The sequence below is a fragment of the Lasiosphaeria miniovina genome, assembly GCF_030549165.1.
Source record: "Lasiosphaeria miniovina strain SMH2392-1A chromosome Unknown B0T26scaffold_8, whole genome shotgun sequence".
Taxonomy (NCBI): domain Eukaryota; kingdom Fungi; phylum Ascomycota; class Sordariomycetes; order Sordariales; family Lasiosphaeriaceae; genus Lasiosphaeria; species Lasiosphaeria miniovina.
In genome coordinates, this window is record NW_026848227.1 from 2,661,303 (window position 1) to 2,672,060 (window position 10,758).

General features: G+C 50.9%; 5 protein-coding genes across 5 annotated transcripts; 3 read left to right on the forward strand and 2 right to left on the reverse strand.

Moving 5' to 3' along the window:
* Nucleotides 1–6: 6 nt before the first annotated feature.
* B0T26DRAFT_658577 (uncharacterized protein) lies at nucleotides 7–1,155 on the reverse strand (the record flags this gene model as incomplete). Its single annotated transcript, XM_060438887.1, has 2 exons — nucleotides 7–281; nucleotides 555–1,155. Coding segments are annotated over 2 exons (876 nt in total), but the record flags the coding sequence as incomplete, so codon positions are not given.
* A 1,198-nt stretch (nucleotides 1,156–2,353) lies between these two features.
* Nucleotides 2,354–2,679, forward strand: B0T26DRAFT_732193 (uncharacterized protein). The gene has a single exon (XM_060443095.1). It carries the CDS (start codon nucleotides 2,470–2,472, stop codon nucleotides 2,662–2,664), a length of 195 nt encoding a protein of 64 aa, XP_060290519.1. The 5' UTR covers nucleotides 2,354–2,469; the 3' UTR covers nucleotides 2,665–2,679.
* An 892-nt stretch (nucleotides 2,680–3,571) lies between these two features.
* Nucleotides 3,572–4,807, reverse strand: B0T26DRAFT_744402 (uncharacterized protein; the record flags this gene model as incomplete). The annotated part of the gene is made up of 5 exons (XM_060444408.1): nucleotides 3,572–3,626; nucleotides 3,693–3,943; nucleotides 4,028–4,263; nucleotides 4,388–4,687; nucleotides 4,729–4,807. The coding sequence occupies 5 exons, from the start codon at nucleotides 4,805–4,807 to the stop codon at nucleotides 3,572–3,574; spliced, it is 921 nt and encodes a 306-aa protein (XP_060290520.1).
* A 303-nt stretch (nucleotides 4,808–5,110) lies between these two features.
* Nucleotides 5,111–5,575, forward strand: B0T26DRAFT_864599 (uncharacterized protein). Its single transcript, XM_060447790.1, has 3 exons — nucleotides 5,111–5,161; nucleotides 5,226–5,265; nucleotides 5,323–5,575. The coding sequence occupies exons 1-3, from the start codon at nucleotides 5,145–5,147 to the stop codon at nucleotides 5,497–5,499; spliced, it is 234 nt and encodes a 77-aa protein (XP_060290521.1). The 5' UTR covers nucleotides 5,111–5,144; the 3' UTR covers nucleotides 5,500–5,575.
* Nucleotides 5,576–6,043: 468 nt separating this feature from the next.
* Nucleotides 6,044–8,215, forward strand: B0T26DRAFT_864601 (caspase domain-containing protein). The gene has a single exon (XM_060447791.1). It carries the CDS (start codon nucleotides 6,059–6,061, stop codon nucleotides 8,117–8,119), a length of 2,061 nt encoding a protein of 686 aa, XP_060290522.1. The 5' UTR covers nucleotides 6,044–6,058; the 3' UTR covers nucleotides 8,120–8,215.
* Nucleotides 8,216–10,758: the final 2,543 nt, after the last annotated feature.

The window sequence follows — 10,758 nt, forward strand, 5'->3', positions numbered from 1 at the left end:
TCCTGGGTGATTTTTCGGTGACAAATCTACAGCTCGGCGGCCCAGGTGGATAGCTTCCGCAAGGTCGCCTGGCTGCCTTGTCTCATGAAAGCGAATACTGAGCACTAGCGAAAGACAGCATAGATGCCACGGCAGATCTGGGTGATTGCTTGGGGTCATGTTGACAGCCTCCCGTCCAAGTTGGAGCGCTTCGTCGGCGCCAGCCATTGACTTTGTCGTGTTGACTCGGTTGCTCAGTGCCAATGCGAGATTGCTTAAATGCCGTGGGTGATGCTGATGATCTTCAGCCGCTGCCCCCACGGCAATACGACAGTGTAGAATAATATTAGCATCGGTTCCATGGCCCCTACCACCCAAGAAACACTGCACTCTTCCAAGCCCAAAGTAACATGGAACCTTTGCCGAGAGCAAGTAGTTGGCTGTCGCCTTCAAGGTAGCTTTGATTGCCAGTGTCAACCTGACGGCCTCCTCTAGGTCGCGTGTCGTTCCCATCCATACATGCTGCTCACAGAGCAAGGATGCGAGGGTTGCCCAAGACAAATCAGCAGAGAAACATTCTTGGTGTGTCAAGTCCACGGCTTCTCGTTCTAGTCGTATGGCCTCCTCAAGGTTTTCCAAGTTTGCCATTCTCGTGTATCGTTCGTACAGCGCGCTTGCAAGCCTGTCTCGGACAACAATCTCCCGGTTCCGATGTCCGCTTCCCGCTTCATCGACAGCCTGCCGCCCAAGGCGGATGGATTCGTCTAAATCTGCCACACAAGCTGTGGCGCAATACCGTTGCAGCAGTCCATATGACAGATTGGACCGAGCAATTGCTCGCCTAGAATCTCCAAGTGGCATAGTATTGACGGCTTCCCAGCCACATCTGATGGCCTCGTCGAGATCCGATACCATTTCTGTCATGCAATATTTTTGATAGTGTGACCTTCCGAGGCCGTCTAAGCATATTGCTCGGTTCTTGCTGCCATCCGGTGTCATTTCAGCGACCTGCAGTCCAATTTCGATGGCTTCGACAAGTTCGGCCGGGTCTCCTGTAACCTGGCAGTGGCTGGACAGAGAGGCAGCCAGGTTGTTCAAATACACGGCTCGATTTAGGTCATTCAGACTTCCATCGGCCAACTGTCTCGCAATGCCAGTGGCTTCATTGATGGCCATCGCGTCCCGTGTGTCCAAATATAAATCATGAAGCCGGTTGCTCAGCTCACAGCGGTTTAGGCTACTGGGCACCATGTCGACTGTGTGCCTCGTAACTAGGATGCATCGATTGAGGTTGGCTAAATTCCCCAGCTTTTCGTACCGGTCGTGGAGCCGAACTCTGAGATCGATGAGACACCCCACTTGGGTCATGCCGCCAATACGGACATGAGTAGGGTTAATAGCTGCCTGGGAAACTATGGCGGAGTCGGCCATCGCGTCCGCCTCTATACACCAGTAATCTATCAACAGTCTACGGAAGGTCATTCCCGAAATCTCTCGGTGACCCTCGAAGAATAGAGCTCTCGCTGTTCGCTCGGCCATATCAATTGACTCGTCAAGGTCGGCCATCGCTCCGGTTTTCTTATACCGATCGAAAAGCACGCGGCCGAGAAAGTCCGAGTACTTGAGGTGATAGAAACGGACGCCTGCTGCTTCATCGGCTGCTTGCCTGGCAGCTTGAATGGCTTTTTCAAGATCGGCTACCGCTCCCGTTGATTGATAGAGGTCGAGGAACAGCTGAGCAAGATTAAACAAATATTGATATCGTTTGTCAGAAGCGATATCGAGAGCTTGTCTCGCTATCTGAATCGCTTCTTTAATGTCAAATGTGGCTCCAGTCCGGATATATCGATTACCCAGCAGCCGTCCGTAACACCTTAGAATGACCGGGTCCGGAGTACCGAGAGTTGTGTCGAGAGCTTCTTTAGCCACCAGAATAGCTTCTTCAAGGTCGGACATGGCGCATGTTTCCGAAGAGTAATCGGAATACCGAATCGCAAGAAGGTTTAACCGCTCTGGCCGGTCTGGGTGGTCGTTTGGAATCATATCAGCTGCTTGCTTGGACAATCGGACAGCTTCCTCAAGGTTCGCCTGAGCCTGAGCCCTAAGTGCTGCTTGATCTAGACCGTTGGCAGTTATATCGACTCCCTCATCGCTGGCTAGAGTGGGTTCTTCGACGTCTGCTCTCACATACAGCCCTCTATACCGAGCGTAGAACATATCTCCTAGTCTGTTCCAATGCGTGACTTGATCCACACTGTCAAGGTGGTTGCTGAAAGCGCTGGTTTCTAACCGAATAGCTTCATCGAGGTTGGCGATCTCCCCAGTGATTTGATACCGGTGAAAAAGTAGACTCCCCAGCTCGCTTAAATCTATCGCCCGACGCAGGTCCTTTGGAGTCAAATCGATGGATTGCCTTTGGGCTCGAATGGCCTCGTCGAGGTCCGCCATTGAGTCTGTCTCCCAATACCGATCAGCGAGGAGGATTCCGAGATGAGCCAACTGTTTTGCTCGATGTGCGTGGTCTCCTGGCGTTGTGTCGACCCTCAGTCTAGCAGCTCGAACAGCCTCGTCAAGGTCGTCCATCGTGGTCTCGGCGTGGAAAGGGCGCGCAAAAGTCAAACGAAAATGAAATTGAGGCGTGTTCAGACAGAACTCAGTTTGGGAAGCGCGCGGCAGCGGTGCTAGGCAAGTAGCAAAATGGCGATGGGTTCGGTTTTGCTTGGAGGAAGAAGATGGGTGAGCAGCTGACCTGATGGTAATTGAGGCCCAGCAGCAACTTCGCCCCAATCCTTTTCAGGCACCCACCTTGCCCGCGCGCCCCTGGGGCCTGACCCCTATTTTCCCCTCACTGAGCAGCCTCTAGGGTTAGGGTTAACTCTGCCATGAAGGCCCTTCTTGCTGTCTAGCCTAGTGCAAAATACAAGCCACAGTATAATTATAAAATTTAGGGGAAGTATTATAACCGTTTTTAACAGCATATCTATGTTGTTATATACACTTATTTATCTTATAGGTCGAACCTATATATACTTACACCCACTATTTTTGCTGTGGTATGTGGAGCTACCTTAGGGCGTTGTCGTGCAGCGTCTGCAGTTGCCCATCACTTTAGGCCGTTACATGTATAAACCTTTGTTTTCTTTTTCTATATTAAGTCTGAGGATGCTAGCTACCCTAGCAAGTCTCTTTTTTTTGAGTGCGAATTTGAGTGCAAAATTCCTCCACTCTTCAACGCAGCTTACCTCTACCGCCCCCTTTTGATGCAGGCGGGAGCTGTTGCGCACAAAGCAGCCAAAAGTGAAGGTGTTCAATTCATGCACGTTCTAGAAGGAAAGAAGTGCGCAAGATCTTTCGTTTTATAAAACAAAAAGGCTCCTTTCCAACCTGTAAGCACTAGGCCTGTATCCCTCCGATTGTCAAACTGTTGGCCTGGTCGTGAAACATGTGGCCGATTGCCAAGAACAGTTGGCCCTATTTACGGCCTAGTTCCGCTTCTTTCGCCGATAATGGAAATGGAAATAAGCGTGACCAGCTTCAATGCCCGTGTCACAGCTCTGATAAGCTTCCAATATCCTGCCAGCCCGGTCTAGCTCTAATCCTGAATTCCACTGGTTCCAGAAACAAACACGATGAGAACCGTGGCGTACCTAGATCCATAATTGTTGCGTTAGCCAACAGCTGTGCTCGAACACGGAGAAGCGTTGTGCACTCACGTTGCCCCAGCGAGAACTAAATCCATCGTCCTCGACCTGGTCAGCGCAAAAAGGACGAGAAGGTAGGAGATTGTGCATGCCATGACAACGACGAGGCGAATCGAAATCGTATCAATGAGGTTGCAAATGACGACGGGCATCAGCAAGAGAAGCGTTATTAGGAACAGCAACAGTGCCTTGGCCATTCGTTTTATCCAGGGCCCGGAATAGATGATGACGTGTGGGTCAATCGAGACATTGTGAAAACGACTCTGAGTTAATAGTTACCCAGGTGGTTAGTCAAGTAGCCACTGGGCTTGGCATTGATTTTGATAGTTATTGATCTTTCCACTAACTCTTCGAAATCTTGGGTAGTATTGGATGAGCTTGTCCTCTACCCAAGTCTCAAGCTGTAGCAGCGCCTGATCACCGGCCGGCGCTAAGCAAACAAGTTCCTCGCCATGCGAGAGATATGCGGTTTCCGCTCTGGCAATACAGCCCATCCCATCTACCCAATTTTGCAGACTCTCTACGTCTCGTTCATTGGCAGGGGCAAGGCCTAGCATCCGGTTCGTTCTTTCGGCAAATTGGTCTACTCACGGATGTTAACAACATTCAAACACAATATAGCCAGTTCGCTAAATAAAAAAAATTTTGGGGGGGGGGGGGGGGGGGGGGGGCGCGGCGGGTGTTGGGGAAGGGTTGTGCGCATTCACCGTAATCTTTGAGACAGAGTTCGATCTCAGAGAGGATGGATTCTCGGTCTTGGTTGCCATCACTGCGTCCTTTTCCCAGAAATAGAGGGCAAGTCTCGTCTCGGTCGATCTGCTCAAGCCTTTGCTCAAGCGCAGACAGCTTATCCTGCTTCAGCAGAAGGAGTCGAGCTCGAAGCTTCTTGAATTGCCGGCACACCAAGAACGGGTCATGGGCTGAAATGAGGGCCGTGAAGCGGGGGTAGCCGAGTCTGTAGTCCTCAACTGATTTGGGGGGGGGAGTTTGAATTTGAATATGATCAGCTTTGCCGGTGACTACGTAGGGGGGTGTCCAAGTTAGGTACTTTTCATCATTTGTCTTTCGTCCTCGGGGACGGGCTTTGATAGTGTCCAGTGCGGAAGACATGATCTGAGAGGTTTCATTGCTGTAACAGCTGTCGAGTTGACGCAGAGGCTACCAAAAGTAGCGATAAAGGAGGGGTAGGGTTAGGCTGGTCTGTCGGCAAAGTACCTATTAGTGTGGGATAGATATCCCGCACGTTTGCCAGGTGTGGGGGGTTGTGTAACCTGCTGCTCTATTTTCAACAAGGTTGTACGTTGTGTTGATGCAACAGCAGGGTGGCGGAGCAATGTGCAACAATTAGGCAGCATTGAGACTGGATACAAAAAGGCAATTCCAGCGCTCCTACAACCAGACCTCCTATTTCACTCTCCAACACCGCAAGCCCAAGAAGCACGCAATTACTCCTCTAGACTCAACATGTCTTCTACTCAAAGGTACGCAGTATTTAATTGCTGTCCATATTTCTCAGCTGAAAATTCGCTAATACATCGACGTCAGTGGCCAAGTCCCGAAACCATATGTGCTTTCCTATATAAGGGTTCGAAGCTTCGCCGAAATTGTCTCTCTATATCGCTCTTACTAAGACGCTTTGTAGAAGCCCGAATTCCGTGTCGGAGACGAAGTGTATCTGCTAAATGCCGGCGGATCCCGTGAGGGACCATATGTAATTGCGTCTCTTCCATCTACTGGACATTGTACTCTTAGCGATAGCAACGGAAATGCGATCGGCGGCGGGCAGGCGATAAGTGTGGATGATGTAGAGGCTGCTTGAGGGTTTCGCAATGTTTACCTATCTGAGTAGGTAGGTAGATGAAGCAAGGCACCCAATCGCTGGGAGCATAGCGACAAAGTTGCCTGTAATTTTACTGCTCTTCGCATGAAATTGTCGTCCAGTCGCCCCATTCTCTTGGACATATGGCCTCCCCCTCTTCCCGCCCTGCAGTCTCACTCATCTGTTGTGATACACACCTGACCGCCTCATATATTTATTGTTAGCTGCCATTGGATCTCTCCCTTATCTGGCCTCCGCATTTCTTCCCTAATGCATGCACCTTGCCCCCCTTACAGCCACACTTTTCCCGTTATGGTGCGCGCTCTGTGGTTTGCCTTCTTTGCCAAGACTACTGGTTTTTTGCCGGTTTTCCCGTAACTCCCGCCTTTGAGCACCTCGTCTCCTTCACAGCCTAATGCAGCAATGCTTGTTTCCGTTGCGATGCCCAGTCACACCTGCTTACCCTAATTGCTGCCGCGCAAGTTTCACTTCACAGAAAATAAGTGCCATTCCTGGCTCTAACGAAACCTCTTTGTCCGTCCCGCACGACGACAGCACGATGAACCCCCAGGGCCCCGTCATCTCGCGCTTCGCAATTCTGATCGGCATCAATGCCTATCCAGACAGACCATTGCAAGGATGCGTCAGAGACATCCTAGCTTTCGAAAGGTACCTTCAACAAGTATCCAGCAACACCCACATACAGCTCTTCACAGCAGCCAGCAGCCTCAACCCCAGCCCTAGCCCCAGCCCAGGACTGGCTGAAACATTTGCGGACCCATCAACCCTGCCAACATATCGAAATGTGACTCTTGGCCTCGAGAAGGTCACACTCGCGGCACAGCCGGGTGATCTTGTCTACATTCACTTCTCTGGGCATGGGACTCGTTGCGAGCCCTATGCCGAGTTTTCGAACCAGTCTACCGGGGACCTAGCGCTAGTTTTGCTGAGCGGGAAGAAAAACGACGAAATATTTCTTCGAGGTCCAAGGTTAGCGCGCGCTCTAAACGCCATGGTGGAAAAGGGATTAGTGGTCACTGTTGTTTTGGACTGTTGTTTCTCTGGGAGCGTCTACCGACGCGACAATCCCAGAGTCCGCTTTCTCCCTTGCGACAGTGTGCTCGACCAGGTCGAGATCGACGCCGACGAAGACGACAAGACAGGAGAGTTGGAAGCAATCATCGATTCCGGAAATCGCGACGCTTCCGCACGGGTCAACTGGCTGATCAACCCAGCCGGGTATTCCATACTCGCTGCATGCTGTCCTCACGAGGAAGCCCTTGAGAGCGAGTTTGACGGACAACCTCGCGGAGTATTGTCTTATCTTCTCCTGCAGGTGCTACAGGAGCACGGCGGCCTTGGAACGAGATTTCAGGACATCTACGCATCCCTTCAAGCCAAGTTCAAAGCCCGTGATGCCTCGCAGCAGCAGAACCCCGTGCTGTACGGGAACAAACGCCAGGGCTTCTTCGGGAAAACATACTCGGACACCACCACCGCGGTCACGGCCGTCCCAATTGTCCGGGGACCGGATGGTAGCCTCCAACTGCAAGCCGGCCAAGCACATGGCGTTTCCTGCGGCGACAGATTCACACTCTATCCCGTAAGCAAAACAGGAGACAACAATGATTCTAGCTTCGCCGGAAACCAAGCTCTTAGCAAGGCTATCAAGGTAAGGGCTCTCACATCACAGCTTGAACATGTCGATGACGCAGCGCCGACTACCACCCATGGTCCCACCGAGACAGGGTGGCTTGCGAGGCCGCTAAACCGCCGCTCTCTTGAGAAATTTTCTATCCAGCTCTCGCCTGATATTCTCCCCCGAGAAGAGTGGCTAACGGCCATGAGAGGGCGTCATCTTGGCATTGTTCACGGCGAATCGGACGGCCCTAGCACAGCAGCATCATTCCGCGTCGATTTGAACCGTAATGAAGAGTACGAAATCCGTGATCAATCGGGTCAGAAACTTATAAACCTGCCCCTCATGCTGCAGAGCCAGACGGAAACCAACTACTTCTGCGACGTCATGGAACACCTGGCTAAGTTTGCGCTGGTTGGGCAACTTACCGATAATAGTAGTACTAGCATGGAGAAGGAGCCCGACGAACGGGCAATAGAGCCATTCGCCAAGTCTTTCAGCGTCCAAATCACCACACGGTCCGGGGCCATTGTCGACGCGGGGTGTCCTGTGCAGGTCGACCACAGCGAGAAACTGTGGACTTTCGAGCTGCAGGTCGAGAACAAAGGGGACAAGGCGCTGTACCTATATGCGTACAACATGGGGCCTCTTTGGCAGGTCGAGGGCATCGACTTTGGGACATACCAACTCGTTCCTCCGCGAGATGATGATCAAAAACTTTCGGGAGTGGTTAAGAAGAGGCTGAGGACAATGGTCCCCCCTAAAATGCTGGCTGATGGATACCGTCAGTGTGAGGATATAATCAAGGTGTTTGTCACGTCCCAGCCAACATCATTTGATATTTTAGAGCTGCCAGAAATTGGTGAGGTCGCCCCGGAAAAGAAGTCGTCTTCGAGGATCAGCTGGGCTGACCACGATGTTCTAGCCAAGTGGGCTGCGCTGAGTTTCCCCATCCACACATTTTTTTCAAGTACTACCTAGTTAGATATTAAAGAGGTAGACCAATGAGTCAGAAACAAGATAATTGTTGGATTTTACATTCAGGCCGAAAAAAATATGAAGTGTTGTGTTCTGTTCAATTTCTCCCCTCCTCTAGCTATGCCAGAGGTGCAGGTTTTATACATATGAGTGGTGGCGAGCTATGTGGCAATTTTAGCTCACATCAGCTGAATAATCTAGTATTTATCATCCACTAGAAGATTCCATATGGTGAATTCAACAATAATATTATCTAACTGTGTTGAAGAGGGCAGAAGCGGCCTATTCGTTCAAATCGTCGATAAGATCATCATCGAGGCTGTCATATTTGGTGTTAAAAAGCTCATGGCCGGCCAGTGGGTTCGAGAGTGGTGGTGGCGTGGATTAGCAGGGGAATACTAAGCAATTAGAAAACGGCAGTCCCGTCTATGGCACATGTATTCCAAGGTGTTCAGGCCGCGAGACGTCTCACGAGGTCATCACGATAGAGGGCAAGCACTTTTTTTTTGAGGGGGGGGGGGGATTTTCTTTCTAAAAGGAAACGAATTAAACTATCCGGAAAGGAGGCTCAGTTTTAACCGAAGCCCGCCATTACCACGACCCTCACTATCTTTATATAAAATTGCTGGCGTCGCTTCGTTCGTCAGTCGCGCGGCCCTCCGCTACGCTACGGGGCGCTCCTTCCTCACTCTCGCTCCTGGCAATTTTAACGTGAGCGACGGTTATTTTTATTCCAGGGTTGCAGTTGAAAAAGTGTGGAAAGCGAGAGCAAGCGAAGCGACAATATCTGTCCGAAGGCCAAAACATCCCATTACATAATACAATGCCATTAACCCTACGACTATCTAGACCTTCCACAACTACACAACAATAGAGCTATCAGTTATATACCCACTTGTCTCAGAGCTCTCTTCATCAGGCACCTAGTCTAGGGGCTGGAGCATCCTTGTGTCGTAGTCAAGCGTCTTTAGCTTCATGCTATGCACTGGCTCCTCTCGGTATATTCTGCTTCGATCAAATGGCAACTCAAACATCAAACCATCCATGGTCTTAACTCTCGAAACCGCCACATGGGATAGGGCAGATGCAAACTCTGGCACAGAGATATCACAAACTGCCTTGTCGAGAGTGATGCCTTGTGACTTGTGCACCGTAATTGCGTAACAAACGAGCAGTGGGAACTGCTCCCGGTACCCAGTGCCAGCTCCAAGGGTAAATTCTTGACGGACTCTGAGAATGGGAACCACCAAGTTAGCCCCATCACGAAGCTCTTCTTCGTGAGGCAGTAGGAATGGAGGCCCGGTATAGTTGTCAAACGTTACCATGATTTCCTGCGGTGGGTCTTCTTGGAGGTTTGCACCTTCAGCCCACGAGACGTTGTAAACAGTGCCTTAGGCACCACTCGGGCACCACTCACAAGCCCAACGTTGGCCCACAGGTTCCTTGTCAACATAACCCGACAGCCAACACAAATAGGTTGTCGTTTGACGAGATTACCTGCGTTGGAAGACTCAACCCTCTCTGCACCAACACCTTCGTGTTTTGCGTTGACCTGTATAACTGCCTTCTGTAAGTTTAAAAGGTGTTGATGGTTGTATTCATCCACCTGGGCCTTGATGGGAAAGATGCGAAAGGCGTTGTCAAAGGACTCAACCTCTGTAGGTGAGAGTTTGATCGCACACCTTGACGAAAGAAGCTCCCATGAAGGGATGGATACTTTGGCCCGCTGTAGTTCCTCTAAGGCTTGCCGGAACAACGCTTGCCCTTCGCCTTGCTGCCGTTGTACTGTGGTTAAGAATACCGACTTGTCGAACGAAAGGTATGCGTTACGGCCGACAATCTCCAGATCCCGTAAGCCATCAGCCATAGAATAAAGGGGCTTGTTTAGAACCGGGGGGAGTTGGAAAAAGTCGCCGATAAGGATGACGCTAAGCCCGCCAAAGTACTGGTCGCGGCAGTCAGGAAAGATTTCTCGAAGCCGCTGATCGGTCCAGGCAGTAGGTTTTAACCCCAGCATACTCTTCTCATCAACCACAAGATAGTGAATTGAGTTAAATCGTCGCTGTAGGGAGCTAAGGACTGCTGGTGTCTCTGAAAGTGGCCGATAATTACCGTCAATGGGAATCCGGAAGAGGGAGTGGAGAGTCTGGCCCCCAATCTGATTGCTGGCCAAACCAGTAGGCGCCGCTCGAACAATTGGCGAGGGTCGGCTATGTTTGGCCGCTTTGGCTTGTAAGCGAGAGGAGATTACTTTAACCATGTATGACTTGCCAGTCCCACCGCCGCCGTCAACCTGGATTCAAAGTGGTGTTAGATTTTGGCCTTGGATAGTTGCCTTATGATGCTTTAGAATAGCATCATACACAAGCCGTTGTTTGGCGTTTAGGGCATCGCAAGCCTTTCGTGGCATCTGCTCAACGTCGTAGTTGCCAGGAGCATCTCCCCGGAGCTCTTTCTAGTAGCCTCCGGTATTGAAATCTTCGTGGGAATAAAGGCTGATGTGTTGAGTCCAGTCGTAGTTAAGGTCAATATCACGGCGGCCAAGCAAATCTGCCTCCTCTTCAGGTAGTCGCAAGTCAGGAACCATACGTGCCATCTCGTGCCAATCCTCAAGGGTGATATCACCCACATCACCCCCAGCC

Excerpts from the sequence above, each read along its gene's own strand:
- B0T26DRAFT_864601 (XM_060447791.1), top strand. The coding sequence starts at position 6,059 with ATGAACCCCCAGGGCCCCGTCATCTCGCGCTTCGCAATTCTGATCGGC.
- B0T26DRAFT_864599 (XM_060447790.1), top strand. Across the intron at positions 5,266-5,322 it reads ATGTGCTTTCCTATATAAGG|AAGCCCGAATTCCGTGTCGG; the intron begins GTTCGAAGCTTC and ends GACGCTTTGTAG.
- B0T26DRAFT_732193 (XM_060443095.1), top strand. The coding sequence starts at position 2,470 with ATGAGCCAACTGTTTTGCTCGATGTGCGTGGTCTCCTGGCGTTGTGTC.